At 37.7% G+C, this 27,658-nt stretch overlaps 4 protein-coding genes and 1 pseudogene across 15 annotated transcripts; 4 read left to right on the top strand and 1 right to left on the bottom strand.

Annotated features, from left to right (window-relative positions):
• Positions 1-1,406: 1,406 nt before the first annotated feature.
• Positions 1,407-6,483, top strand: LOC113692498 (probable envelope ADP,ATP carrier protein, chloroplastic). 2 transcript variants are annotated; one of them, XM_027210913.2, is made up of 10 exons: positions 1,417-2,104; positions 2,707-2,763; positions 3,452-3,514; positions 3,642-3,698; positions 3,807-3,890; positions 4,373-4,441; positions 4,522-4,634; positions 4,731-4,900; positions 5,753-5,831; positions 6,117-6,483. In XM_027210913.2, exons 1-10 carry the CDS (start codon positions 1,745-1,747, stop codon positions 6,241-6,243), a joined length of 1,179 nt encoding a protein of 392 aa, XP_027066714.1. In that variant the 5' UTR covers positions 1,417-1,744; the 3' UTR covers positions 6,244-6,483. The 2 variants fall into 2 exon arrangements, with proteins under 2 accessions (XP_071907972.1, XP_027066714.1); XM_072051871.1 differs by lacking the exon at positions 5,753-5,831 and having other exon boundaries at positions 1,407-2,104.
• A 75-nt stretch (positions 6,484-6,558) lies between these two features.
• LOC113692497 (protein root UVB sensitive 5-like) lies at positions 6,559-11,803 on the top strand. 4 transcript variants are annotated; one of them, XM_027210910.2, is made up of 17 exons: positions 6,559-6,687; positions 6,821-6,937; positions 7,067-7,272; positions 7,389-7,457; positions 7,766-7,917; positions 8,153-8,253; positions 8,851-8,909; positions 9,008-9,054; positions 9,133-9,211; positions 9,329-9,401; positions 9,640-9,729; positions 10,249-10,308; positions 10,383-10,517; positions 10,665-10,725; positions 10,812-10,930; positions 11,254-11,349; positions 11,430-11,803. In XM_027210910.2, the coding sequence occupies exons 3-17, from the start codon at positions 7,094-7,096 to the stop codon at positions 11,676-11,678; spliced, it is 1,569 nt and encodes a 522-aa protein (XP_027066711.1). In that variant the 5' UTR covers positions 6,559-6,687; positions 6,821-6,937; positions 7,067-7,093; the 3' UTR covers positions 11,679-11,803. The 4 variants fall into 4 exon arrangements, with proteins under 4 accessions (XP_027066711.1, XP_027066713.1, XP_071907971.1 ...); XM_027210912.2 differs by having other exon boundaries at positions 10,404-10,517; XM_072051870.1 differs by having other exon boundaries at positions 11,405-11,727.
• LOC113692499 (cis-prenyltransferase 4, chloroplastic-like) lies at positions 11,699-14,669 on the top strand (annotated as a pseudogene).
• A 4,314-nt stretch (positions 14,670-18,983) lies between these two features.
• On the top strand, positions 18,984-23,098 carry LOC113693806 (E3 ubiquitin-protein ligase AIRP2). 7 transcript variants are annotated; one of them, XR_003449149.2, is made up of 8 exons: positions 19,008-19,208; positions 19,389-19,576; positions 20,483-20,633; positions 20,738-20,804; positions 20,946-21,180; positions 21,880-22,103; positions 22,394-22,815; positions 22,896-23,098. XR_003449149.2 is itself a non-coding variant. In XM_027212507.2 (7 exons), exons 2-6 carry the CDS (start codon positions 19,509-19,511, stop codon positions 22,088-22,090), a joined length of 732 nt encoding a protein of 243 aa, XP_027068308.1. In that variant the 5' UTR covers positions 18,984-19,208; positions 19,389-19,508; the 3' UTR covers positions 22,091-22,103; positions 22,394-23,098. The 7 variants fall into 7 exon arrangements, 5 of the variants coding, with proteins under 5 accessions (XP_027068308.1, XP_071907974.1, XP_071907973.1 ...); XR_003449148.2 differs by having other exon boundaries at positions 22,394-22,530; positions 22,629-23,098; XM_027212507.2 differs by having other exon boundaries at positions 18,984-19,208; positions 22,394-23,098.
• Positions 23,099-24,224: 1,126 nt separating this feature from the next.
• LOC113691527 (high mobility group B protein 1-like) lies at positions 24,225-27,544 on the bottom strand. 2 transcript variants are annotated; one of them, XM_027209693.2, is made up of 8 exons: positions 27,406-27,544; positions 26,610-26,689; positions 26,198-26,326; positions 26,067-26,124; positions 25,921-25,965; positions 25,540-25,620; positions 25,291-25,371; positions 24,225-24,588 (listed from the first exon to the last, which is right to left on the bottom strand). In XM_027209693.2, exons 2-8 carry the CDS (start codon positions 26,678-26,680, stop codon positions 24,544-24,546), a joined length of 510 nt encoding a protein of 169 aa, XP_027065494.1. In that variant the 5' UTR covers positions 26,681-26,689; positions 27,406-27,544; the 3' UTR covers positions 24,225-24,543. The 2 variants fall into 2 exon arrangements, with proteins under 2 accessions (XP_027065494.1, XP_071907975.1); XM_072051874.1 differs by lacking the exon at positions 26,610-26,689 and having other exon boundaries at positions 27,406-27,535.
• Between the last annotated feature and the right edge of the window lie 114 nt (positions 27,545-27,658).

The following is a 27,658-nucleotide window of genomic DNA, read 5'->3' on the forward strand; positions in this document are numbered from 1 at the left end:
TTTTGATAGACTCTCACATCAATTTGATTTTTTTATTAGTCTAATCCCTTTTTTTGAGAGATATTATTGCATCTTGAGATTGAGAAGACTACATGGCACGTGTAGACCAGTTCATTATAAGACTGTCAATCGGATTATTCGAGTCAAATTTTGATAAACACGTGCTTTGCTCACAGAGCTAGTAAGACATTGAGGAGGTTTCGAGTCATGAGTTTTAAGTTAATATATGTGAGCCTCATGCTTGGGTCACAACATTAACACATTTGGGTTTTGAACCTAATTTGGGCTTCGTCCAAACTCATTTATTACTTCTTAATTTCTTTAATGTAATTACTAAACCATTAAGTAGTAAAATTAATTTGAAATCTACAACATTAAAACAACACACAAACCAGTAAAAAGTTCATTAAAAGTACATAAATCAATAGTTTTTCAACTATAATTATATCTAATTCTTTTAAAATACTTGAAAAATAATAATAATACATGAATAGAATACTAATAATTTATTTAATGAATCTAATTCTTTTTCTACTAATTACAGAAAGTCTAATTATATATTACATATTTAAAAATAATACATTTATAATCATATATATTAGGGTGCACATGTACACATGCGCACGCGCGCACACATATATAATAACAGGCCGAACTTTAATTGGGCCGAGCCTATAAAGACATGACTTTGGCTCACATTTTAATCGAGCTTCAAATCAAGGCACAAAAACTTTGCTCGACCCAGAAGTATAATAAGGTCAAGTATTTTTTTTTTTCCCCAGCCGAATTTGAGCTATTCAACCCTAGTCATAGTCCTAGTCTATAAAATACTAATGAAAACGTGAAAAACCAACTAACATCAATTATGCTCTGCTTGTAAAGTGTGAATTTCGTTGAAAATCTTCTCTTCTAATTTTTTTTTTTTATTTTTATGAAAAATTATTGATTAGGGTATGGCATCACATGGATTAGGGGCCTCACAAGTTTCAGTTCAAACTAGTTTATTCTTGAGTTGTAAATAAGCAGAGTATAATGTAAATGAATCTAGACTCTAGAGGGAGCATAAACAAGTAGAATTGTAATGTTGAAAAAAAAATCACCATATTTTTACTGATTCGAATGGAAAGTGTATTGTTTGATCTATCTATATGTTTTTTCGCTTCTCTAACCAGTGGCCGGAGTTGAATTACGGATCCTAATCATCGGATTTCAAAGTTAACCAGCTCAATATCAAATATCCGAATATCGGAAAATGCCACCTGGTGACTGGTTTCTTGGGCGTCATCACTCAGACGAGTATTCTAGTTTATCTGTCTACCAACCCTGACAAATATCTTGATTCCCGTTGGTATAAGCCTGGGAAAATGTTTCCGCAGTTTTCCATGCCTGAATTGTGTTCTGAAACTGCTATTTTATTGTGTGGCCTTCGCCCTCCTTCTGGACCTCCACCCAAAAAAGGCAATAAAAAAAAAGGAAAAAAAAAAAAAAAGGCAATAGCAGAGGTTGGACGGCATTAGAGAAAAAAAAAAAAATCAATAGTCTCACGCTAGTACATAAAACAGATCAGAATTAGATTATTCATTTCCCAATAATTTTCCAGTCCTATTTCGTTTCCTTTTCCCTCCCTTCCCCTTCCCCTCGCACTGTTCCCCTCTTCTTCTTCTCTTCTCCCTGCAAGTTGCGTTTTACCTTATCCATAACGGAGGAAAACCCTTTTAATTTTCCTCTGTTTTAAGTGAGCAATATGAAAAAAAGCCAGGTCTCCTTGAGCTGCCGAGAAATTCCAGCTCTCAAATCATCAAATGTCCCCATCAGTTCTTCAATCGTCGAACCAGAATTTTACCTACTGCAAACCAACCGCTCTAGTCATGCTGGTACCAGCACGAGGCTTCGTGGCAATGTCTCTAATTTTGCATCACTATCGATGGAGGAAAAGAAAGAGGAGAGAGAATTCTATCCGACGTCGAATCAGTTACTCAAGCGTCCCTTGGCCTTGCTGGCCTTGGTTCCTAAAGACGCCGCGCTTTTCGCTGCCGGGGCTATTGCTGGCGCCGCTGCCAAGACCGTTACGGCGCCGCTCGACCGTATTAAGCTCCTTATGCAGGTGCATATGTTTCTGTTGCTTCATTTCCCTCTCTTATTCTCTTCCGCCCCTAGTTTTCTGGTTCAGAAAATTTGTTCGGTTCATTGGATTACAATGGTCAATTTAGTCTGTTTGTCATGCAACTTGCTATCTGTTATGTGGGTAATTTCTAATCGTAATAATGTCAATGACACCAGTTACGGGTATAATGTTTCAAATTTGGTGATAGACATGTAATTTTCTTTCTTTTTTTTTGTTTTGTTTTTGTTTTTTGTTTCATGAGATGCACCTGTATGCTTTCTGTGTTAAGTAGATACTACTGTGTTCTTCTAATAACACAATGTATTTCTTTTTTTTTTCCCATGGTTTTGGGCTTCGGATTTTCTTAACTTATCTTCTTCAGGAATTGGGTTTATCTCTGAAATAAGTTGGATACTGTGGAGGGATGTATATTTCTTTGTTCTCTTCTTGATTTCTTTATTTGAAATTATCGATGTAGCTATTAGTATAAAAGCGAACTTCTACTTCTCTATTAAAAGGAATAGTGTATTCGACTGAAAGCCTTCTCACAAGTAATAAGAATGTTCACCAGTTATTTCTTCCTCTGTGGCATTTGCTTGCAGACTCACGGAGTAAGAGTTGGGCAAGAAGGTGTTAGAAAGGGTATTGGATTTATCGAGGTAAGTATTTCTACTATGCCTGGTGACTTGTGCACCTCATTGCTTTTTATGTTTCTTCATTTCTTTTGTTTTTGTGTTGGGAGAACAGAGGGGATGGGGAGCAGTATTTCATGGTCGCTGTTTAAGATACCACCTTTTGCAGATTACGTAATTAAATATTGCATCACCCATTGAGTAACTTATGGTGTGAATTATATGATTGATCATCTTTTTCTTTTCAGTGAAGATGGAGTTAACTATATGTTTCCCACCTAATGAATGCTTGTGAATTTGGCAACATACCAAGACTACATTAGATGTGATTTCCCCTTTTATATTTTCTTCATTGGATTTGTTTTCTGTTTCCTTTTCCCTGTCTATATACAATAGCGGGTTTTTGCTCCCTTTTCTCCCAGAATCTTCAACAGAATTAGAATTGTGGCTGTAGAAATATAGCAGCCCTTGACATATGGAACTTTAGTGATGGAATTATTTGGGATGATATGAAGATCAGTGTAGTAATTGACTGCAATTTTATGTTTCTGTTAGTTACTTTTCTCAGCACTCACCAGAAACTTTGATGTTCTTTACATGTTACATTTTGGGATTATTCGTCTTAAGCCTTTGTGACTTCTTGTTTGAGATATTTAGTTTATATTGTACAGAATATTTCTGTCTTTGTCTTGTATATTGAAGTACTTATCTGTAGGCAATAACATTGATTGGAAGGGAAGAAGGGATTAAAGGGTACTGGAAAGGCAACCTTCCTCAGGTACTCTTTCCTTCTTTGGAATTGGTGAATTTTGGGGGCTAAAAGACCAGTAGCATTGCATTCCCTCCCCAGTCATTTTGAACTTGGAAAAGAGTGTTAATTCGACCTTTATTGAATCCACGTCTAGGTGATACGGATTATACCTTACAGTGCAGTGCAGCTGTTTGCTTATGAAACCTACAAGGTAATAAAGAAAAAGAAAACTTTTTTATGAAATGAAAGGAAATCTTAGCATTCTATGATACGGCAGACATTTTTGGAATTATTGTGATTTTGATGTTTGATTTTTTAGAAACTATTTAGTGGAAAGGATGGGACGCTTTCTGTTATTGGAAGACTAGCAGCAGGTGCTTGTGCTGGCATGACATCAACTTTTGTAAGTCATATATTAGCTTGGTACTGTCTGTAATCTTGTGTTCAGAAAAATATCGTTCTGGTTATATTTGATGTCAAGTGGTGTAATGCGCTCGTGTGTAAGTAGGGTATTTCCCTAAGTTAGAATGCCTTGTAAAAATTATAATGTAATGGAAAGTTGCTTTGCAAATGAAAATGTTTTTACTTAAATACACAGATAATTAATCTTACAACTGAAAAGCTCTAGCTGGGTACCAGCATTAAGTGATGTTTCTTTTTTGGATATTTCTGTGGTGTTTTTGGTCAGTCGTCTCATTAGTTTCTTAGCTACTATTACTCTCTCTTAACCTCTCAATACATTTCTTCTTATCAAAAAGATTAGAGAATGATATTAAATACTGGCTTGTGTTTTGTGAAATTGACAGCTATCTTAATGGATTTTGCAGGTGTTCTATTCGACTGTTACTGTTTTTCTTACATTTTAGATTTTTGGTTCTTGACCAGGTTACATATCCGTTAGATGTCCTTAGGCTGAGACTAGCTGTTGAACCAGGGTATAAAACTATGACACGGGTAAACTGATTTACTTCCGCCTCATTATAGTGGTAGACAGACTTGCAGTTATGATTTATGATTTTGTTCGTTCATTTCAGGTTGCCTTCAATATGTTGAAAGAGGAAGGAGTTGCATCATTTTATAGTGGTCTAGGACCTTCCCTTATTGGAATAGCACCTTATATTGCAGTAAACTTTTGTGTGTTTGACTTGTGAGCTTTCTCTTTGGAAATTTTGCTTTCTGATTGTTTGTCAATGGAGGAAGGGGAAGTATATGTATCTTGAATCTAAAATGTTGTGAATATCAGGGTGAAGAAAGCTCTTCCCGAAGAGTATCAGAAAAGAACTGAAACATCCCTAATAACGGGTCTAATATCAGCCACTGTTGCTACTGTCTTGTGTTATCCCCTGGACACTGTCAGAAGACAAATGCAAATGAGAGGCACACCTTACAAGACAGTTTTGGATGCCTTTCCAGGTAAATAGACAATCAGAAACCGTGCTAAAAAATTGTGGGATTTGATCTCATACAGTGTCTGCCAACCATTTCCCCATGTTGATGTGATTCAAGAGAAAGATGTTACATTTTCATCAAATTTAACCCGAAAAGTCCTTCAAATGCTTATTTATGAAAATGTACCTAGATTTCGTGATCCATGCACTGCAGATTTGCTGGTGAAGAAACTTCTTAAAAACTACTTGACTAAAGTTTGAAGATCATTGCAATGTGTGGAGCATCGGAAACAAATCTAGCGAGCTTGTGTAGTTTAGGGGGACAAATGCCCAATTAAGTGAACACATGCAGAATGGGTTATAGCACATGTTACCCTGAACTCTACTTGTCTTTGGTGATATTCCTGTAAAACTTGTTATACTTTTGTTATTAGTTTTGTAGTTATGGGAGGGCCACAAGCCCGTTTCTGAAAATCTGACTCTGGATAGGTGCTTTGTCTTTACGATTCTCTTAACTACATACAACATTTTTGCCAATTACCTTCCATGAATGAGCCTTCTTAGAGGACTTTCCAAGTCTTGATTTGTTATTTTAGTCTGGGAAATGGACAAATTGGGCCTTTTGTAGCTGTAAAATTCTCAACGCATCAGTTAAGTTTAACCATCATCTAACCCATGCTTGACCTTTGTCTATGTTCAGGTTCATTTTCACTTTGGTGATAATATGATAATATTGCAACAATCTCTTTAATTGAGTTACCTTCTATTATGAAATCCTGTTTCTATCTTGTTTGAAACTTGACTTTAACTGCTTGAAGTCAGCAAGTGTATGATTATTAGACTTTGACTCCGCTTCTTACATATAAATACAAATCAGGTATTCTGGAACGTGATGGGCTAGTTGGATTGTATAGGGGTTTTGTGCCCAATGCATTGAAAACTCTACCTAATAGCAGGTTCATGTCTCTTTAACTTCTTGTAGCTATCTTGTTCATTGGTTTGTTGAAAATGAATCTGGCAATACCAGTGAAAGTATTGCTACTATAACTTCTTGAGGTAATCTCTAATTTATTCTTGGCTAACCTGCCTTGAGTTTTTCGTTCATTTTTTACGAAGAAATGAGTGGTATTCGTCAATTTTGGCCAATATTGGAAGTCAATTAGGACTGTTTTCCCTTTTTTAGTGAGTAATTATTATCATGGCACTTGATTGACTACTTCTCTGTGATTTTCCTGTTGCAGCATACGGCTTACCACCTTTGACACTGTTAAGCGTTTAATTGTAGCGAGTGAAAAAGAGCTTCAAAAGATTATACTGGAGAATCGCAACAAAGAAGGACAGAGTTCTAGTGAGGGCACAGTTAGATAATTTGTTAGCCAAGATTGATATTGATCTTCCCAATTATTTGCACTCTTACAAGTACTTGCAGCAGGATAAACACGTCTCTGCTGGTATCTGAGAGGGCTTGGTTGTCAGGGACTTTTACTTTGTCATCCTGCAGCACCAAATTTTTGTAACAAGACAACTTTCACTTATTAAAAGTTGTCTAGTTGGCTTGTAATTTAATTCTTGTTATACTATAGATTCTTGAAAGCTTGTTTTCAGTTCCGTTGCGCGTAGTTTCGTTCAATCGTGGCAGTATGATGTGCATGCCTATGAGGATTCGCTAGCTAATGAATCGTGAACTGGTGACCATTACTAAGCTGTTCTCTGCCCCTGAACTGGAATGCCATGATTGCTATTAGAAGAGAAAGAAAATATTGGTTTTGGGGTAAAAATTTTTGAGTACGAGGCCAAGGGCTTGTTATGCAAGTAGGGAGTAGTTTTTGTTTTCAAACTTTCTCAACGATATTACCGCAAGTCAATAATTAATGTTGTTTGATGATCCACGTTTTGAAATTGCTCGGTGCAATTCAAAATTTCATATACGACCTCACTGTTGCAGGTACTGAACATTCATATTTCATCGTCATTGTTTGTTGGTTGATTTTTCCGGTAGAAAAAATTGGGAAGGTACGCCAAAACGAACTCCAACGGTAGACGGATAATTATCCTCGGTTCAGTAAGTAGCGTATTAGCATACCCACCTTTACATTTTGTTTCTTGGTGCTATAATGAATAATCCTGTTATCGTACGCGTGGGCATCTGGCGGTTTTTCGTTTTACATCTTTTTTGTTTTTGGAGCAAAAGGTTGGGGGCAGATTCTGAAGACCAATAATGTCATCTTGGTCTCTGCATCTATCCTTGCCGAAAGTTAGGTCTGAATCGTGGCAGCGTTCCTTTCCCCTGCGTCCCCGAGTTAAACTGCATCCCAATCTTCAGATCCTCTGCACTTCCCCGCATTCAGATATCCGTGGAGGCCGACCAGATGAGGACCAAGAATCTGAGCCTCCCAGGTTGTCGTTTCTCTCAAAATTCACTATTTCTGCTTATTATTATTATTATTGTTATTATCTTTTTCTTTTCTTTTTTTTTTTTCTTTTTTTTGGTATTTTGAAGTTATATGCAACAGGAGGAAGGATAGAAGAGGCCAGGGAAATGTGATTCTGGTTGAAAGATACGGGAACGGGACTTCCAAGAGGTACTCGTTTTGCTCATAATTTTTCTAGTATTAGTGGTAGATGGGTTCCTTACTTCAGTAATTCCCCATAACATAACCAATTAGACGTGTATTTAAACCAACATGCAACTTGAATCACTAAACAAATAAAGGGAACTTCAATCAGTCTTCTAAGCTGCCAATATGCCACGCTTGATTTCCAGTTATGAGTTTGTGGTTTACTGTTCCTTTAATTGAGATAATGTGTTTCGGGTGGAATATACTCAGTCCTTGCATATTTAACACTGTGATGGTGTTTCTTCCGGTTCTGGTTTGCCACGAGTCAACAGGTACATTTTAGACGATGACTCAGGAATTAGGACATTTATTGAGGAACAAGTCTCTCAGAGTAATGGATCCCATGGTTCACAAACCTCTGACATGGAATTACCTTGGCTTCCCCAGAGTGTCAAAGATTTTTGGCTTCCTACTGGGTTTCCCGGTAATATATGTTATACTTCAATACCCTTGAACCATTTTCTGAGCAGTTGCCTACTTGTTGTGCCCTCTAAACCTCCAAGAAACTGCGTGTTGCTGCTCTTTCTGTAAGAGCATCTAATGTAAGCAGTTGGGGAATGTATTCAAGCTCTCATAAATTTGTTTCCGCCTCTCTTTGCAATCTCAATGCATCTGTAAGTATTGCCTAATTTTGAACAATTTCTCCACACTTGATGCAGGATCAGTTTCAGATGACTATTTAGCCTACATGTTGCTACAGTTCCCTACCAATGTCACTGGGTGGATCTGTCACACGTTTGTCACTTCAAGTCTCCTAAAGGCACGTCAATCTAACTCTGGCCATTAATTCTATCTGGGTATGTGTGCTAAATACCAAGAAACTTGGCCAAATGATTTTCTGTGTCCCATTTTCTAAGATTCTTGTTATTATATTAGTATCTGATTATTCACAAAGCTTTTCAGTCGTTGCCCGTACAACATTACTGTACTTGACCTGACTCTTTCAATGTTCAGCTTTCTTAAAAAATGGGACGGTACTTTAAGATTTTGATTGTTTTCTCATCTTTCCTTCTGATGATAATAACTTACAACGGGAATTTTCTTTATATTGGAATTGCCAAAAACATACAGTTCGGCCACCCAGAACTCAATATTTGCATCGTTCTTGTTCACATCAGTTGCTTGTGTGGATATGCACGTAGTTCAGTTCAATCATGATAGATATGGTCGTAATACTATTAAGCTTGCATATACGTTGTTGGAACTTATATGGGAATTGCCAAAAACATACAGTTCAGCCACCCAGAACTCAAGAATTTGCATTGTTCTTGTTCACACGAGTTGCTTGTGTGGATATGCACGTAGTTCAGTTCAATCATAATAGTTATGGTTGTAATACTATTAAGCTTGCATATAGGCTGTTGGAGTGGGTTCCTTCTCAGGAACTACTGCAGCTGCTTCTGCTGCTGCCATCAGGTACAGAATCCTTTACATTTGGCTTGCCCACCCAATGTGTTATTGACATGATAAATACAGAATTATTTGACTATTTGATAATACATTTGAACCTGCAGATGGGTATCAAAGGATGGCATTGGTGCTGTAGGGCGCTTATTTGTTGGTCAGGCTGCATGAAGTCAGGTTTATTCAAAAAAGGCAATTATAATGTTTGTAAACTTGATGATATCATATTTTCCAGGTGGTAGGTTTGGTAGTCTTTTTGATGATGACCCTAAACAGTGGCGCATGTATGCAGACTTCATTGGAAGTGCAGGAAGGTATGCTTGACATCCTTCACTTTTATACATTTGTTTTATCATATTATATTCTTTCAGTGAATAGGTTCAGTTAATTTATCTACTTATGCAGTATATTTAATTTATCTGCTTATGCAGTATATTTGATCTCACAACTCAATTATATCCTGCTTACTTCTTGCCACTGGCTTCACTTGGAAATCTAGCTAAGGTATTTAACATATCGCAATTCTCTTTACCACTTCTCACCTATTCTAAACTTATTTGAAGCACAAATTGGAGGACAACAATTCGATACTTTACTAGGTTGTAGGAGGAAATGATATTTACCATGCATCCAGTCAAGCTGTAATACAATTTTGTTTTGTTGTATAGTCTTATCCTTGTAGCATCTATGATGTCAAATGAACTGTTGGCTGGCGTTTGAACTGAGGTAATTATTTTGACAGGCTGTTGCCAGTGGACTTAAAGATCCTTCTTTCAGGGTGATACAAAATCACTTTGCAATCGCAGGAAATCTTGGTGAGATCGCGGCCAAGGTATATTGATGTTTATGTTTTCAAATTCAGTCTAGGTTTGAATGCATTAAGTTTTCCCCATGGTATTATGGTTGATATGCCATCCTTGTGTTGAAAGGCAGCACTTACTTTCATGAGAGTGTGAAGGTTAGAAGAGACTCTGGAAGTTATGGTTATATGATGTGGATTTAAGAATGAAGGTAGAGACGGAGGTGTATCCAGAATCATTCTACAGCTGATAGGGAAAATACTGTCATCTAGTTGCAACTGACTAATGACACAGTGTTTAAGCACCAATTAAAAGAGAAAATTGAATGTGGCACTGTGGGTCTTGTATCAACTGACTTCATGCATATTGAATTTTTTCCTTCAATGACTTCTGTTTATATTTTAGGGAGAGATTTGCTTTAGGACTGAGTGAATGGGTTTATGTACTTTCTGTCTTCTTCGTTATAGTGCATGTTAGGTAACTTACACCCTTTTCTAGAATATGATTCTGTCTTTGTAAGGATTCCTGAAATTTGCACTACCATATGCTAGGAGGAAGTATGGGAAGTGGCTGCGGAGCTGCTCGGTCTTGCTATTGGTATACTTGCCCTGGTACGTGAGAAGATTTATCTTGGAATGTGCCCTTTGATGTATCACACATGATTACTTACTGAAGTTTTGGCTAGAATAAAATATCATATTTGCAGGATACACCGGGTTTTTCATCGTCATATTCCTCATTGACTTTAACATGGCTGAGTGTGCGGGTTCTGCATCTTTGGTTGCGCTATCAGTCTCTCTCGGTCCTGCAATTCAATACAGTAAGATATTAGGCATTGACTCCTCCTACTGGAAAACAGGTGCTATCTGTCATCAATTTTAGTAACTAATTCATTATGATAGGATGCTCTTGTGGAACTTACAACCATCAAGAGGCTGACTTTTTCGTTGCTTGTATTTGTTGACAGATAAACCTTAAACGTGCTTGTATACTAGTAAACTCGCATGTTGTGCACTCTACCATTCCCGGTTTGCCTCTTTCCTATGGGCTTAATCCAATTTAGCAGTTGTTTTTTTTTTTTTTTCTAGGTACTTATTTATTTTGCTTGAATCAGGATTTCGTGAATGCAATAGGATGGAGAATATCTTAGTGTGGCAAAAGTTCTCAAAACCACGTCTCCAATTTGGTGCGTCTTTGGAAGAGTTGGTTGGCGGTGAGAGATGCAGCTCCATGGTATTGTATCAGCTCTCTTGCTGTTCCATTTCTATTGCTTTTCTAATGCATATATTCAAAAGTTACAATACTTCTTGCGTGCGCCTTGATATGATGATTAGAATTTAAAAGCCCTGCAAGCTCTCATCGATGTTCTTCTCGCCAATAGAAACCGGTTAATACACTACTATAAGCCAAGAACAAGTTCTTAGGATCCATAGATTAAACCAAGTGTGCACTGGATCTTAAATGTGAGTAATAACGACAAGCAACAACGTGGTTATCTATCTATTTGCTGGATGCCATTCACATGGCTAAAAACTGGTCCTAATTTCTTTGCACAGGTGAGATTTCTTCTTAAGTTGTACGCAAAGGAGAAACACATTCTTGCGGTGAACCAAGTGCAGTTAAGAGAATTAGAAGTCTTCATTACCTTCAAGGTAGAAAAACATTCTGTGCTATTCATAGTCTTGAACAAAATAATAAGGCTTTCAGGCTTTTACGACTTGCTGGCCTGCAGGAGGGAGCAACAAGTTTATCAGTGCTGCGGAGTGTGTGGCAGGCCCACTGGCTTCATCAGAATTGGGGCTGGTCAAATAATGTGCAAGACCAACTGGAACAAAGCTTAGGTAAGCTGGAGGAAAGGTTTGATGATTTTATGGAACAACTGGAGAGCTCGGGATGGGATCCAAGCCAATTAAACTTGAAGGTCCCTAAAGAAATATGTATCGAGGAACCTGCTGCAGTGCTGTCTAATAATAATGCTTAGCTTCGTCCTGAGCAGAGGAGATGCCCTACTGTCCATTAATATTCTCCAACGTATGTGTGTTGACGGTGTTGTATATTTGGCTTTTCCTAATTGACAGCAAAAGTGTGCGCATTTATTGTTGGGAACGACGGTGACGCGTGAGAGGCTGAATGGTAATCTGGAAGCCGTCCTTGAGAAGTTGTAGGACTGGCGAGAGGAGGAGACAAACGCAAGAAATGAGGGGAAACAATAATAATATCTTAAAAATGCACAAGAGAAATCTTAAAAATCTTATTTGAAAAATCTTAAAAATTTCCCAAAATATTTTAAATTTGTCAACATGTCATTACTTTGAACTGAAGAGTTATTTGAAAAATGCCTCATTAAAATTTTAAATCTTAAAAATATTTCAAAAACATCATTAAAAACAACTGCAGTGAAAGTTGTTTATGTATATTGTTATAGTAAAATAGTAGTTTTAAAACATCCTAAAAAAAAAAAAGCTAATTCAAGTGGAGTCGTTAATGTAGGTAATACAAAAATTCTGTTTGGATAGAACATATAATTATTTATATAAAAAAAAATGCATTTAGATCTAGAGTTTTATGTACAAAAGAAATTTTAATTGTATATTTGTATAATATATGGTGTTTTTTTGAATTTCCGTAACAAAGACCTTTTTGAAACATCTGTTCTCCCTCCAATATCTGTTGGGGGAAGCCCTAATCAGTACCGCAGTAGCAATAGTAGGAGAGAGCACCGGAGAGTTTGGAGTGAAGAGTAATGTGGTCACTCCAACAACTTCGGCAGCTGAATCTTTGCCTCTCACGCCTCCCTTCTCAGCCCAAAAACCCCGTTAAGCTCCTCTCCCACGGGACTCCTCACTCTGCACCTCCGAAGCTGCTCCGCCGCCCTTATATGCCTCTGTAGGAAATGCTACCGCTACCGTAGCTGCTCCGCCGCCCACTGCTTCCCTCCCTCAGGGGCTCCTCAGAGAGTTGATGCCCAACCTCTTGGCGGTCATCATGCACGGGAACCGGAGATGGGCCAGGATGGGAGGGTTGCCTAATTAAATTTCTTTGATTGTCTTTTCTTGGTTTGAGCATGGCGAAGGCGGAGGTTGATTTCTTGATGGGCTTGTTTGAGAAGGGATTGAAAGATGACTTGAAAGTTCTTCTGAGGTAGCACCAAATTCTGACTCAGAGCTCATTCTTCTGAGGTAGTACTAGTATTAAACTACTACAGTAAAGTTTTCAAAGTTGCGCAAGGAATAAAACAAGAATCGGGTAGGTCTTAAGAAATCCAATATTTTTGTGTAGTTCTTGGGCTATCTATCAGATAAGACAAGTGGTACCCAAGTACCAAAAGCACTATGCCACCTATGCTGCTGCTCCCAACTGAGGCCTAGAAGGCATAGTATCATCGGTATTGGCCCTAGTAGGTTTCTGACTGGTGGCCAAGTTTTTTCTCTGAAATTTTTTTACCAATTCTTTCTATTAGACGGCTGAGTGATATTTTATGTCTTTTTTTTCCCACTGTTTTAGTAGTTACTCTTATGCTTGTTCCTCATAATGAATATTCAAATTGTCATTTGCCGTTCAGTTTGAAGGAAAAGGCGCAGTAAGACAACGTCTTTTTTTTTTTTTTTTCGGTGGCAGAGAGGATATTCGAAATTCTGTGATTGGAGATACTTCTAAGCTTCCAAGGAATTTAGATGAATCCATAGCACATGTGGAGAAAACCACAATATGAATAATCCAAGACTACATCTTGTTGTGGCGGTAAATTATAGTGGAAAGCATGATGTAGTACAAGCTTGTAGGAGGATATCTCAAAAGGTAAAGGATGGTCTGATTGTACCTGAAGATATTGATGAGGTTCTAGTCGAGCAAGACTTAGAAATGTGCAGAGTTTCCTTGCCCTGATCTACTTATACGAACTAGTGGTGAGCTTAGGATTAGTAATTTCTTGCTGCGGCAGTTGGCCTATACTGAACTTTTTTTCGCAGAATTATATTGGCCTGATTTTGGAGAAGTAGAGTTTATTGAAGCTCTATCTTCTTTTCAACAAAGACAGAGGCAATATGGTGGACAGATTATCTAACTTCGAAGATGTTTTCTAGATTTTGTTGGATTATTCAGGATTCTGCTTGCATTCAGGAGCAAGTGAAGCCTGATGGGCAGAGTGAACTATAAAACCCCCAGCCTGTGCTGCAGTTCCTCCACAGAGTGATACCTTTCAAGTTCAAGATTGAAAAACATCTGCAGATTCTGTCTGCTAACCAATTATTTGCTTTCAAGGCATCAGAAACCTCAACGAAACAGTTGTTATGTCTTCTGGGTTTTGGTAGTGGGAAGGAGAGAGCAGTGGTGTTCTTGAGGATACTCATTACACATAACTCCGGTAATGGTAGCCGCAGTGCATATTTGCTGCCCACGCTCCTCAAGGTTCACTCTTGTGTGTCCCAGATGGTACAAGATCTTTGAACTTCTCCTGTGCCTGCTATCATATTTAAAGTTGTTGGCATTATCAGATGGTGTGTCCCCAACCTGATTGCGAACTTTGGACAACAGGCATTGGAACATTTGTTGGTTTAAGTTGACAAGATCTTATTTTACTAAACAGCCATCTGATTACCAGAAGAGATGTAAATATTACACATCCTACCTTGGATTAAAGAGGAAGGCAATTAAGATCAGGAAAGCTTACAAGGTTGTGCGCTAGTTGGAAAAGCTTATGTACCACGAGTGCAATTTGACGGATGTTGGATTATCAAATCTACTTGCAAGAGTGCAAAGCTGGTTTGAGCCAATTATGTACGTTCATTATGTCTTTGAAGTATTTGCAATTCTATTTTATATGTGCTGCAGAAAGTGTTTAGGTATTTCTGCTGAACATATAATCACCCATAGCGTGTAAAGATGTTGTGGATGGAAGATCTTCTTGTCTTTTGAGGTAATCAGGATTATCTGTGTCTGGAGATTAATTTATTTGCAGCTCCATTAACCTGTTTCCGCACCCTTTTCCATTCTTATTGCTGTGCTAAAGTGTTTCTTGGTTTTGGGGTCAAGGACAGAAAAAGGGGAAAAATAAGACCGGGAAAAAAAATCATAGCTAGTTTAACTGCTGATACATTAGCTCCTTGGTATGTGTGACAGGTTTTCATTAAGGATATTAAGGAGTGAGGCAGCGAGGACAATCAGTTTTAATGCGAAACTCCAGCTGTTTTTAAAAGGACAACTCTGGAGAATCGGGATGGTTTGTTGTACCATTCAGAAGATAAATAAGATAATCATCGTTCCTCAAGATATCTATCCATGCTGTCAAAAAAAGAGGCTGCTTCTAAGAAGTTTTGGAATCTGTAATCCGATAGTTTGCCTACATTCCTAGTCTCGCCCTCCTCAGACATCGGTCTTAAACCGACAATGCTGCTGAAGGTTTATAGTCACACATTTTTAATGGTCCCTGAACTTGGGAACGTTTGGACCTCTTCCAGGAAACAAGTGCCACGTGCTTTATTCATTTTTAATAGTAACAAATCTTTTTATATCGTAAATTGGTGAACTAAATAACAGATTAATATGTTAGCTGATCAATAATCAAGCTTGTAGAATGAGCTGCATGGATTAGTATCTTGTTGAAGGTAGTTCGCGGTTGGAGGAACACTAGCGTGAAGACGAAGTATGTGTTTTGGTGGAATCATTTTTACCATCCACCTCCCCTCCCTCGTATTAATAGTATAGTAGATATTCCCTCTGTCTCATTTTGATAATTTTAATTTTTTTTTTCATACAGTTTTAAAAAAAGTAATTAACTTTATTGAAAAGATAAATTTAGATTGTTATTTTTTTAAAATACTCTTACATTAAATACAGTTGGTTTTTCATATATCAATATGTTTTAGAGAATCTAAATGTATTAAATGAGGTGTGTTATATGCAATACTAACAATCTATATTAAATAAGGTAGTTTATAGTAATAACAACTTACATTAAATAATGAGTATTTTAGAGAAATTAAATGATAACTACATTATTCAATTAGATAGTGGACTATAATTTGGAACAGACGAAAAAGAAAAATAGAATTATCAAAAGTGGAACGGAAGGAGTATCAAACTACAACCAATCGTGCCGCAGTGGCAAATTTGAAGAGGCCTGATGTAACCGTCGTGCATGGATTTTTTTTTGTTTCCTTTTTTTGGTTTTATTTGATTCCGATAAAGAGTAATAATTCCTTTGTGATGAAAGACGATTAATGTCTGTGTTTTGCAAGCAAAGGGTTGGTTAGCTTGTCACTCGACACACATATGGTCTACTGTTGATGTCTCATTTGTCGTGGTTCGATTTTGACGATTTGCAAGCCCGGCCCGCCCAGCCCTGATGTTATAATATTGAGTTGCAGTTATATAATAATGTTTAGATGGATGGATTTGGAATGGACTTTTTCCTTGGGAAATTGGACCTATCCAATTTGTTTGCTTGTTATTTATTTTTTTTTTTTTTGCCAATTACGCAGAGAGCTGGAGGCAAGGGAAAAGGAACTCCGGCAATCTGTTTTTCCTTTCCCGTTATTATTAATGCCAAAAGAAAACTTGTAATTAAACTTGTATTATTTGACACGGTCAATTGGATTTGAATAGCATCTATCAAGGGGCCGGGGTCCAGAACCATAGTGTAAGTTGAGTGTGGTTGGCGTTCTGGCTTCATCTCCGGCAAATGTTCCACTGACTAGCAACTGGTGTGGGCGTCATTATTGGTCAATTGGGTTTCATGAGTCGGGGGATTTTGTAAGCTCAAATTCGACTCAAAAAATAAATGAAACTTTTAGGGTTCGAGCCTAGGTTAGAAGGCTCAAATTTGGCTTATCATATACTATGAGTTTTGGACTCAACTCACGTTGGATTCGGTTCAAACTCATAATTAACTTCATGATTATGTAAAGTATATTAATATTTATAAATTATTATAGATTTGAATATAAGTTATTAATATGTTATGGTATGTATAATTATACATATGAATGGATCAATTCTTAATTAGATTTGAGCCCAAACTCAATTCATATTTAATTCAAATCTATTATTTAGTCTCAAACTCTGCCCAATCCTATGAAATATAAGAGTCATCGAGCTGTTTTATGGACCGGACGAAACAGACTCGAGTTAACTCGACCGCACTGACGGCTCTAGATGGCATTAGTTTCTTACGAAAGGCCAAGGCAAAGGCTAGAAACAAAGCTACGCACAGGGGAGTGAGCTCTTCGTTAGCCTAATGGTCATTGATTTAAAGCAACACGACGTTATCCACCACGAGATGCCATTTGCCATTGTTTTAAGAATACCGTAGTACTCTGTACATACGGTATATATTAGCGAGGGATGGCCGCGTTTGACGCGATCATTTGGGATATTTTTACTGTAACACTTTTTGTGATGTGATGTATGTGAGATAAAAAAGTAATTGACAAGATGTATTGAAAATTGTAATGATGATGTAAGCAAATAAAATTGAAGAAATAATACTCAATCCAAACAAACCTATTGTCCATTAATGTTGGTAAAATTTATTCTTGAAAAATAGGGGCTTGTTTAGCACTCATTTTCCTTCATTTTTATTGGATGAGTTTTTTTTTTTTTTCTTAACAATGTACAAGAACTCTCAAAAAACACACCAAGTTTTTAAATTCATATTTCAAAACATCCAACACGCACCCCAATCCCTCTTTTACCACCATCATCCCTAACCATTTCTACTTATACCATCGTCACACCCACCCCAGCCCAATACCATCGCCAGCACTAGTTACCCTCTACCTTTTCTTCCCTCTCTTTCTATATGTCCCCTCTCTCTATCCCTTCCTTATTCTCTTCTCTCCCTGCTCTTCTTCCCCCCTCTCTCACCACCGTCTCCCTCTTCCTCCTCCTTCCCTTCCTCCCTCGTTAGCCACAACCCTTGACCCTTCTTTCCTATTGGATCTAGACTAGATTCGATGGGGGACAGAGGCCGAGAGTCACAAGGGATGGGTGAGAACAAGGGGGAGTAGTGGGGGGAAAAGGAGAGAAGGGAAAATAGGAAGGAGTAGGAGAGTTGGAAGCAGAGAAAGAGAAAAAAGGGAAAAAAAAAAATGCCAGTGGCGACAGTAGGGTGTGGTTGGAGAAGTAGTGAGGAAGAAGAAACGTGAAACAAAATGGAAAAAAGAAAAAGAGAGAAAAAAAATTTAAATTATTTTTTTAAAAAAATCTTCAAATGCGGAAATTTTTTTTCACAAGTTCTACAACAAATTATTGTAAAATTTTATACAAGCATCTAAAAAACTATTATTTATAATAGATGCAAAAGAATTGGTGGTAGCCAGCTGAAAATCTGCATACAAGTTTTGTTAGCTTTTTAACAAGGAAAAAAAGAAGAGGTCCACTTCACGCAATTTGAAACGCATGCATGCATCATTGAGTCCATGAATTGGGTGGAAAATAGACTAAGAAATTTGTAACCAAGTATCTCATGGTTAGTTTCAAGTGTTCAACTGCATTGGGGTGGGTGACCTCTCCTGCGGTTACAGTACACCCTTGCAGGCTATGAGAGTGTGGGGGTGGGATCGCCGCTCATACATTAACCGCAACAGTGGGAAGAAGGAATGAAATAATCAAAGCGTAGATTCAAGAAACAGAAGCGTGCGGCGCAAGCCAGATCGAACCCATACATCACAAGTCACGACGACGTCCCCCGAGTATCATACCAATGAAAGGTGCTTACCACTTTCACTTTCACTGGCACTTTTTTTTTTTTTTTTTTTAAATTTAAATATAAGTGGAAGGGCAGAAACTCTTGGATATTTCACTTATACTTACTCATCTAAAGCACCCAATCCACCTCTGAATTAACTTACTAGTTGTCTCGCTTGTAACCATCAGAGTATTTTCTCCCAACATTTTTTTCCCCATTTGCAAAAAAGCGTGCGGATACTAGCAAATACGGCCAGTTGTCGGATTATTTGGCCAATTTCCTTTCGGGTTATCTTTTTTTTTTTTTCCGAAAACGACAACAGTTGTATAATCTAATTTATTTTATATTAAGGAGGAGGGGGCGGACCTAAGGAGACTTAAGAATAATTCGGAAAGGACTGAATCACCAACGAATCAAATGATGCACAACACACTTGTTTAAATTTTTTAAAACAAATTATTTAAATGTGACATTTTGATGGGAGGTAAGGTTCACCCCACCAAGCTAGGTGGTGGCTACCAGACCAAAGATTCCTTTCAGGTTGTCCAACCCAACAAGAATAGGATACGGCCAGCCAAATCATCATTTAGGGTCGGTCCCACTGGTAATCTTTCTTCAAGTTTCCAGGATTTCTTTACTCCAAAATCCAAAGGCAAGATTAGCTACTACTCCGCTGCGTAAATTCGACGACGTCGACGTGACGCTGCTCTCTCTCCAACTCTGTTCCCTTAGTTCTCTCATCTCTCTACTCCCTCCTCCCTCCTGGATAGTTCTCTCCAAATCGAGGCTTCTCCAGACAGACACTACGTGACTACATCCTAAGCGGTTCTCTCTCTACATCTCTCTCTCTCTCTCTCTCTCTCTCTCTTTTGGGTTATTATTTACGATAGATTATTCATTCATTCATTCTTTGCTGAGCAGGAGGGTTGTTGGAATGAATCATTGTTCCTTATCTTCACAGTAGTATTATTATTTAGTGGACGATTATTAATTTATTTTGTACAGTAATATCCGACTTTGGGCTTGCGGAGGATCAAAGAAAGGTTTTCAGGGACATTGGTGTTGGAGTTGGATGGGAATTGAGGAAATTAGGAGGAGGAAGAGGTGCTGGAGAAAAAAGAAGTGATGATGAGGAAGTCTTTTAAGGATTCTCTCAAAGCCCTTGAAGCTGACATCCAACATGCCAATACCTTGTATGTAAGCTGTACCCTCAACCGAGAATTCCCCGAAACACTTCTGCCTGCTTTGCTTTCACCCCTTCTTCTCCCTGTTTTTCTGTGCTTTTTTAGATTGTTTAATTTCCTAAACCATGGAACCGTTTTTGCTACTCTCTCTCCTTTTTTTTTCTTCCTTTTACCAGAAAAGAAATATTTAAGGTTACAATTTGTTTAGCTCCTGATTCAAACCAACTCCTGATTTCACCACAAAATAGTAGTATATATTTTTATTTTTGTGTTGTCTGCCGTAGCTCGAAGCAGGGTTTGGGGTTTGAATGGGTTACCTTTATTCCATTACTGCTAACTTGTTATTCTATCGGTTAACCCACCTCATCGTCTTTCCTGAAAATTCTTACTGGTACTATGTAGTTCTTTATGACAAAACCTGATGGTTCAATTACCTTTCGTTTTTCCTTTTATGTTTCCTACTCTCTCTTTTTTTTCACATTATTTGGGGAATGGATTTCCCGTGTTATTGTGCTCGTGCTCTCCGCGTAAATTCCTCGTCTCAGTTCCTTCAACTCTGTCCTCCTTTAGAATATCCTGACTTAGGGCCTGTGCTTACTATTCCTGAAAGAAAAATCTGAGGCTGGACCACAGCTGGTATTCCTATTCATCAACGTTTTTGTTTAATCTTTGGAAATATTTAGTTCATTTGTATCACAAAGGTTTTATTATTCAGTACTGAATATTTTGATCTAGAAATCTTGTTTGGACAGCCATTTTCCAAAGAAAAATTGCTACGTTTTCCGTGAGCACATTTTCCAATAACCTTTTTACCTTATATATATATCAAATCGCCACAGTAATTTTTCTACAAAAAATCTAGAAAAATGCAATCCAAACACAACAGTAATATTTGATTTTTTGTTTGGAACACAGGGCTTCTGATTATCCTAGAGAATATGATGGAGCTTGCCTCCAGATGAGACTATCATATAGTCCTTGTGCCCACATTTTTCTCTTTCTCGTCCAGTGGACGGATTGTCACCTCGCTGCAATTCTTGGCTTTCTCAGGATCCTTATTTATAAGGTCATTTCCTATCTTCTTGATCTCGTTCCTGCTGCTACACTGTTGCTCTTGTTTCTTTCCTTCCTCTGTTAATGATAGTCGATAAGATGATTTTGCAATTGCAGGCATACGAAGATGGTAGGACATCCATGTCCGTTCATGAAAGGAAAGCTACTATAAAGGAATTTTATGGTGAGCCAATCTTTGGGTTCTTTTCTTTTCTTTAAAAAAAAAAAAAAGTCTTGCTGAGGCTTCTATATTGTAGTTCTTGGTGAGGAAAAATTTTGGTCGTTTTCACAATGCGAGTTCTGACAAGGACTGAAATTGGACCAGGTGTGATATTCCCCTCCTTGCTGCAACTTCAAAGGGGAATCACTGAAGTTGAAGAAAGAAAACAGAGAGAAATCTGTGCCAAGAAGTACACTAGAAGTTATGAAATGGGCAAAGGTAAGTTGTCTGAAATCGAAATTGAGAGAGAAGAAGAATGTGGAATTTGCATGGAGATGAAATCTAAGGTTGTTCTCCCCAGCTGCAACCACTCTCTCTGCTTGAAGTGTTATAGGGACTGGTAATTATTCCGCTTTTGGTTTTACTATGAATTTGGACATTTCTTTTACCTTTTATGATCTTTTTGCTGTTGTATTCCTTTGCGAATAGGATGGCCATTGAGCACCAGTGTCTAGATATCTCAATGTGATGCAGCCATGCAGCATGTAATTACAGAAGCCTAATTAGTCCCATGCCCTTCATTTTGATTCTTGTGATATATTGAGCTTTAGTTCTGTAGATCACTTAAAACCAGCCAAGGGCTACATTGCAATCGCTCGCTTCTGGTGTGGCATCTCTATCTAGTCGTATGGTACCCACTCGAGTTACAATATAGTAAATCTGATGTCAGGCTCAGTTAAAAATTCTCAAGTCTGAATTTGTAGCATTTCCAGGTAATCTTTGGTCCTAGTGCGTCTGCTGATTTCTGCCAGGCAAGAGCTTCAAACGGATTAGAAAAGGAATGGAATTTTTAAAAATCCTCGTCCTGTTGTTATCAGTGAAAGAACTAAAGTTTAATAAATTATTGGATGCAGATGACCAGTTTGATTTGTTTCTATGACCTCAGGGTATTGTGTCTGTTACCCTTCATTCTCCCCGTGTTTCCGAACTGATATTTGAGCTGTGCCTTATTTCTGTCTATCTGTTTTAGATGGAAACCTCTACTGAAGTCAAACAAGGTAATGTTTCTTAATGCTGGGTTATTATTTGTTTGACTTAGGCGTGCAAGGTCTCAATCATGCCCTTTCTGTCGGGATAGTCTCAAAAGAGTAAATTCTGGAGACCTTTGGATTTACACTAGCAGTTGTGAAATTATAGAGTTGTCAGCAATTGCAAAGGAAAACTTGAAGAGACTTTTCATGTACATTGAGAAACTACCTCTTCTAGTTCCAGATGCAGTGCTGGTCTCTTATGATCCTCAATTCAGATGAAAGAATTCTTGGGGTACAGTTATAGTGTTCATTAAATTGAAATTGTTGTACATATGTACATATGCTTTTGTGTAGTTGTTTATATAAACAAGTTTTAGAACTATAAACAGACGTTTGGCAATTGTGAGCTAGCATTAGAGGTGATGTCTGCACTGTATTTATCGCACATTCAAGATGCAAGCATGAAATTCATTCTTTTAGTTTCTTTTGTGTTGCTGCAGTAGCTATCATTTTGAATTTGAATTGTAATGATAAAATCGACTGACTCCAAAAGATATTATTATTATTATTGTGCCAAGACAGAAATAGAGATGTTGAGGAATACATTGGCTGCATATTGCTGGGAAGATTTTCCCGAGGTCGGCTTGTACATACGTGAAAGCGGTTTTCCTCTTTTCCTATGCTGCTTGTTATGAGATCCGAGGCATTCTAAGGAAAAGGTCTCAGCGCAATTGCATTCTAGCCCTTCTTCGTCTTCTCTTACTATTCTCGCTAATATATTTGCTCATTCAATAAATCTTGTACGGGTGCTTGCAAGGACACCGTGCACATACAAGGGACGCAGGAAGATTTGACCATGCTCTTCCAGTGCATCTTGGTCTCTATCGTCTTTAACTTTGGAAGGCAGTTTATCAGGGGCCAAGCCCCCTCTACTTGTACTTGGGGCTTTGGGTCCTGTCGATTTTACGTGGATTACCTGTACCTAAAAGAAAGAAGTTGCTAAGGTAACATCCAAGGTTGGGTCTTGATAGAACACCTTATGCCTTGTATTAGGTCGACGATCATGACCAGCAGCTTGATACAGATGACGAGTCGAGTTGGTCATTTTTCCAGAAGCGCTGCAGTTCGCAACTTGAATTGATGGCTTTCACAGTAGGATTACCAAGTCTTTTCCTGTCTATGAGTTCAAGTCTTTCGGTGTCTGACGTCCGTCCATCTGTCAAGGGTGTCCTATGTGGTTCTAGGATGGAAGTAATAATATAATGACTCGCCACTGTTTCTTTTGGAGCGGCCCTGCTGTGGAGCTTTTTTGATTTATTTTTTTTTCCCCTTGCATTTTTCGTTTGGAATATAAATTTAAAATCACCCTGCAAGCAACCTCTTTTAGTAAAAAGAATATTTCAAAGTCATACCGTTTGCACCACATGCCATGTACTAATTAATAATGGCAATCAACTGCGGTCATTATTTCTCTAATACTTTTAGATATAGAATTGTGAGTAATTGGCATGTATGTAATACACCATCTAGATTTGCCATGTAGTGCATATATATATATATATATTTCAATCGTATCCATCCGGTTCCTCTCAAGTTTTATTTCTAGTTGCGTCCCTGAAGATCGTGTTAGACGTGAAGGCGCATTGAGGAATGCCCTATCACAATGTCTCTATACCTACGAACTTGAAATGTTTCACTTGATGCTTCCATCAATAGCTTTTCGAGTGTACGAGGCCTTGTTCTCAAACTAATTTTATCTTTTGATTCTTAAATGTTATTTTATTTATCTTCAGCTATTTTCCGTATTGTAATTGTACATTTTTTGAAGTTTTACATATTGCTTTTGGATTCTCATTATGGGCTACTTATACCCTCAGAATTGTAAAATAACCATGAAATATTTCTGAAGTCCATTCTTGTAGCATAGAAGGACAATTTGATCGCTAATTAGTTTTTTTTTTTTGTTTTTTAGTATAAAGCGCAAGGACTCAAACCCGAGACCTCTTACTTACACTCTCTCCCCCCCCTACCACCCAACCCAACCCAACCCTTCCTCCCTGATCATTAATTAGTCAAACTCAACTTTCAAAACTTTTTTGTTCCTAGAACAACATGGATGCATCTAAATAGAGCTTTCAACAGCAAGCAAGAATACATGAATTAATCTAATTTTCACAAATCAATTCAGTAAAATCACAACCTTTACAAAATCAAAGCAGTCAAAAAGAAACCCCCCATAAATAAACATCTTGCTCATAATCTAGTCTAATTTAAATTTGCTAAGACGGCCTCCGGCATCAACTTAAATCAGTATAGATCTATAACAGGGTCGACACATCCACGATAAAAATTGATAGGTTTCACATAAGATCGAATTTGCAGCTTTGGATGGCAAGTACAATGCGGTCAACGGTCAACTCAACAAATAAATAACTTGCATTAGCAGGCGAAGCCAAGTAAATTACACACTGTCATTGTACCCCCCAAAAAAAAAAGGCAAAAAAAATACTGCCAATAAGGTCTCGTCTCGAGTTGTATGTTTGTGTACATATATACAAATGCATCCTGCTAGTAGCGTAGGCAATTTCATGAGGCCGGTTCCCCTTATGATCAATTCATTTGTATACCAACCTATACTCTCAGTCGGGTAATCTGGCATGACAAAAGCAAGGGACAAAAACATATAGTACATTATATTCATTTCAAAACACCAAAAACACCCCCTTTCTGATTCAGTCATCGTCGTCGTCATCGTCTTCTTCTTCCTCCTCCTCATCCTGTCCAAAGGTTACCAGATTAGCTTGGCAAAGAACAGATACACATGCACGAGTATTCGTCTCAATGCATCCAGTGGCTGTAACTACAGCTGCATTTCTTGTGGGATATACCAACAATTACAAAGGCACCACTCTTGCATTCAGATAACAAGGAGCCCGAAGAAGGTAAACTTGAAAGGTTCATCTTATTACGATTATACTGTAGAATGTTTTTAAACCATTTCCATTAGAATTCTGGATGGTTCAAAACGAAATTTAGAATAATCTCAACTCCACAGAGAAACCTTCATCCTCTACCAGGCTGTAAACTATAAATGTAACATTTTTCAGTAGACGACGTCTAATTTTTCTGTCTGGTCCTATATAGTTTCAAAACCAAGTTTTTCTTGATTTTAACCTGCACTATTGATAGTCAAGATAACAATATATTTCAACTAAAGCATCAGGAAAAGGATAGTAGAAAGAGCAAAATGATGTGGAATTGTGGTCCCAACGCTTGGAGACTTCGACTTGGTGCCTCAAGGATTAGATCTAAATCATAACAAAACATCAACTATCACCTAAAAATTGAAAATTAACTAACAACTACTGGCGAATATAAAGCAAACAGAAAGTGAACCAGCAGAGCAACTTCATCTCAGGCTATCCTGCATCTAAAGACCAAAGCACAAAAATATAACATAGATATAGAAGCATATATACCTGCCCACTCTCTTCTTCGTCATCCTGAATTTCAGACTTGGACTTCTCCGATTCCCCCTCACCCTCATCAGCTGAGCTTTCCTGCCAGTCATATACAGAAACTTAAGGCATTACAAAGCCTAATGTAGAAGCCCTTTCAGAACGGCATAAAACACCTCTGAAGTTAAACTGCTAAAAGTATTAATAATATTATTCTACTGGTAAAATGTGCTCCGTGATACCATAGCAAAAACGCATGAATTGTTTCACCTGCTTTTTGTTGTAGGCATTTATAAGCCTCTCATACTCAGACTTCCTCTTTGCAGCTTTAGCTTCATATGGAGCTTTATCCTTCCAAAGAGAAAGGACATCCTTGTCAGTTACAGAGCATCATGGATCTCCTATTACATATCTCCTTCAAAACACAGGAGCCTGTTTATGTCTGCCTTCAAGAATTAACCCACATTCTAAGGAATGCTAATTGAAAAATGTCCTAATGTCTTAACCCAGTCACCATAGTTGTGCCATAGTTGCAATACTTTAGTCAGTACATCAATAGCAAAGTGTTAGCCAGACAACCGAAACCACAATTAAGACTGTTGTTCAGGTTAGTGTATACCATAGATAATACATACACATCCGAACACTCACCGCTGGAGTCATGGATTTCCACTTCGCCCCTCCAGCTTTCCCAACCTTGAAATATGGCATAAATATTAGAGACCATGAGACCATCAAACATTGAGAATCGATGTGCGCAAGAACTAAAGCATATGAAAATGTTCACAAACACTTACAGCTGAGACGGCCTTAACATCAGGATGTTCCTTCTTAAATGTATTTCTGAACTCTTCACTGCAAAACGAAGTCAATTAGATTAAGCTACAAGTATAACGAGTTCTTATTTGGGGAAAATCAAGGCACATACAGGAATAAAAAGAAGGCACTGGGGGGCCTCTTAGGCTTATTGGGATCTTTCTTGGCCATTTTCTCCTTCTTAGCCTTCCTTTTACTACTCTGATCTGCCATGAAGACTGCCTTTCTCTTCCCAACTCCTCTGTAAAAACCACGTATATACACGATCCATCACTATAATATGTGTTGCCTCAATATCCAACAGCAAACATAAGAAAAATTTAATCAAACAAAATAAAAAATAGTGTTCTTGGCCAGCTAAATGTACATGTCAGATGTATTAGATGCATTTAGGTAGAACATAGCTATTCATAACGTCAACAATAAACAATATAAATACTAGAAATTGTATGCCTTTTTTTTTGTTTTTTTTTGGGGGGGGGGGGGGGGGGGGGGGTTGGGGTGGGAGGAAGAAGAAGAAGAACCTATCATGGACAGGCTTCAATGCTTCTTTTGTGTCCTTTTTCACTGCCCCCTTGCCCTTCCCAGTCTTCATTGTGACAAACTGAGTTCCAGAACCAAAAACACAGGTAATATAATATATCATGAAGGTAGATACATAAATAAATTAACGATGACTTCCAAACATAAGTCTTCCATATTTTCAGAGTCCTCGAATTTTCACGTGGGGAAAAAAAAAAGTAATTATCGCCTGACAAAATCCCTATCCATCTTATACAGTAGCATACCAAAATTTTTAGGTACACGAAGTTGCCAGTGAAGATATAATATAAATCACAAATTACTATTTTAACAACTGAAACTACCATTTGCTGATATTGACAGGTCAAACTCAGAGCGACATCATAATTTTGATAACAGAAAATAGATTATTCGTATTTCTAACATACTCAAACATGTTTGATTCTGACGCAAACAAGAATTTCAAAGAGGCAGAGAACCGCTGCGGTGCAAAAATGAAAAATAAAAAATAAAACAAAATTTGCTACAAGGAATACTGATAGATGTATTATTTGAATCAAATATATTGGTTCAGCTATTCGTAGTTTTCGGTATTTGATTCAAGTAAAGAATTTCATGTAAATTTAAAACGTAAAAGAAAGAAAAAAAAAAAAACTAATCATCCATAAGATAGTCCGAAGTAAATTTTATGCACAAACATTTTTCCTACAAAATTCAATCATGAACAGTAGTATTGACTATTGCCGAACAAAGTAAGAAGATGGAAACAACAATTGCAGGGGAAAAGGGAAGAATTACCTTTGGAGAAAAAAAAGATAAGAAGCGATCAGCTGTCGCGGGATGGTAAACGGAGCAAAACAGAGCAGGAGTAGTCTAGTAGTGGTTGGAACTTGGCCGAATAATCAAGCGACTTTTGAGTGGGACAATACGACGTCGCATGTGTTGGTGACCGGGCTAGTCGGTAATTATGACGCAGTTGACGAGGGATGGATCTAGGTACAAAATCGCAATACAAGGGCTCAGACCGGAAGCAGAAAAATAGCAACAAAAT

The sequence above is a fragment of the Coffea arabica genome, chromosome 6c (assembly GCF_036785885.1).
Source record: "Coffea arabica cultivar ET-39 chromosome 6c, Coffea Arabica ET-39 HiFi, whole genome shotgun sequence".
Classification (NCBI taxonomy): Eukaryota; Viridiplantae; Streptophyta; class Magnoliopsida; order Gentianales; family Rubiaceae; genus Coffea; species Coffea arabica.

What these genes read in the sequence shown, in the direction of transcription:
- LOC113692498 (XM_027210913.2), top strand. Translation starts at nt 1,745, where the DNA reads ATGAAAAAAAGCCAGGTCTCCTTGAGCTGCCGAGAAATTCCAGCTCTC. An exon ending in AGTTTTGGATGCCTTTCCAG is followed by an intron (nt 4,901 to 5,752) that starts GTAAATAGACAA and finishes AATACAAATCAG; the next exon opens with GTATTCTGGAACGTGATGGG. An exon ending in AAAACTCTACCTAATAGCAG is followed by an intron (nt 5,832 to 6,116) that starts GTTCATGTCTCT and finishes TTCCTGTTGCAG; the next exon opens with CATACGGCTTACCACCTTTG.
- LOC113691527 (XM_027209693.2), bottom strand. Translation starts at nt 26,680, where the DNA reads ATGAAGACTGGGAAGGGCAAGGGGGCAGTGAAAAAGGACACAAAAGAA. An exon ending in TTGAAGCCTGTCCATGATAG is followed by an intron (nt 26,327 to 26,609) that starts GTTCTTCTTCTT and finishes TGGTTTTTACAG; the next exon opens with AGGAGTTGGGAAGAGAAAGG. An exon ending in ATGCCTACAACAAAAAGCAG is followed by an intron (nt 25,372 to 25,539) that starts GTGAAACAATTC and finishes TATGACTGGCAG; the next exon opens with GAAAGCTCAGCTGATGAGGG.
- LOC113692497 (XM_027210910.2), top strand. Translation starts at nt 7,094, where the DNA reads ATGTCATCTTGGTCTCTGCATCTATCCTTGCCGAAAGTTAGGTCTGAA. An exon ending in GCTTCCTACTGGGTTTCCCG is followed by an intron (nt 7,918 to 8,152) that starts GTAATATATGTT and finishes CACTTGATGCAG; the next exon opens with GATCAGTTTCAGATGACTAT. An exon ending in TCACTTCAAGTCTCCTAAAG is followed by an intron (nt 8,254 to 8,850) that starts GCACGTCAATCT and finishes GCTTGCATATAG; the next exon opens with GCTGTTGGAGTGGGTTCCTT.
- LOC113693806 (XM_027212507.2), top strand. Translation starts at nt 19,509, where the DNA reads ATGATGAGGAAGTCTTTTAAGGATTCTCTCAAAGCCCTTGAAGCTGAC. An exon ending in TCAGGATCCTTATTTATAAG is followed by an intron (nt 20,634 to 20,737) that starts GTCATTTCCTAT and finishes TTGCAATTGCAG; the next exon opens with GCATACGAAGATGGTAGGAC. An exon ending in TACTATAAAGGAATTTTATG is followed by an intron (nt 20,805 to 20,945) that starts GTGAGCCAATCT and finishes AAATTGGACCAG; the next exon opens with GTGTGATATTCCCCTCCTTG.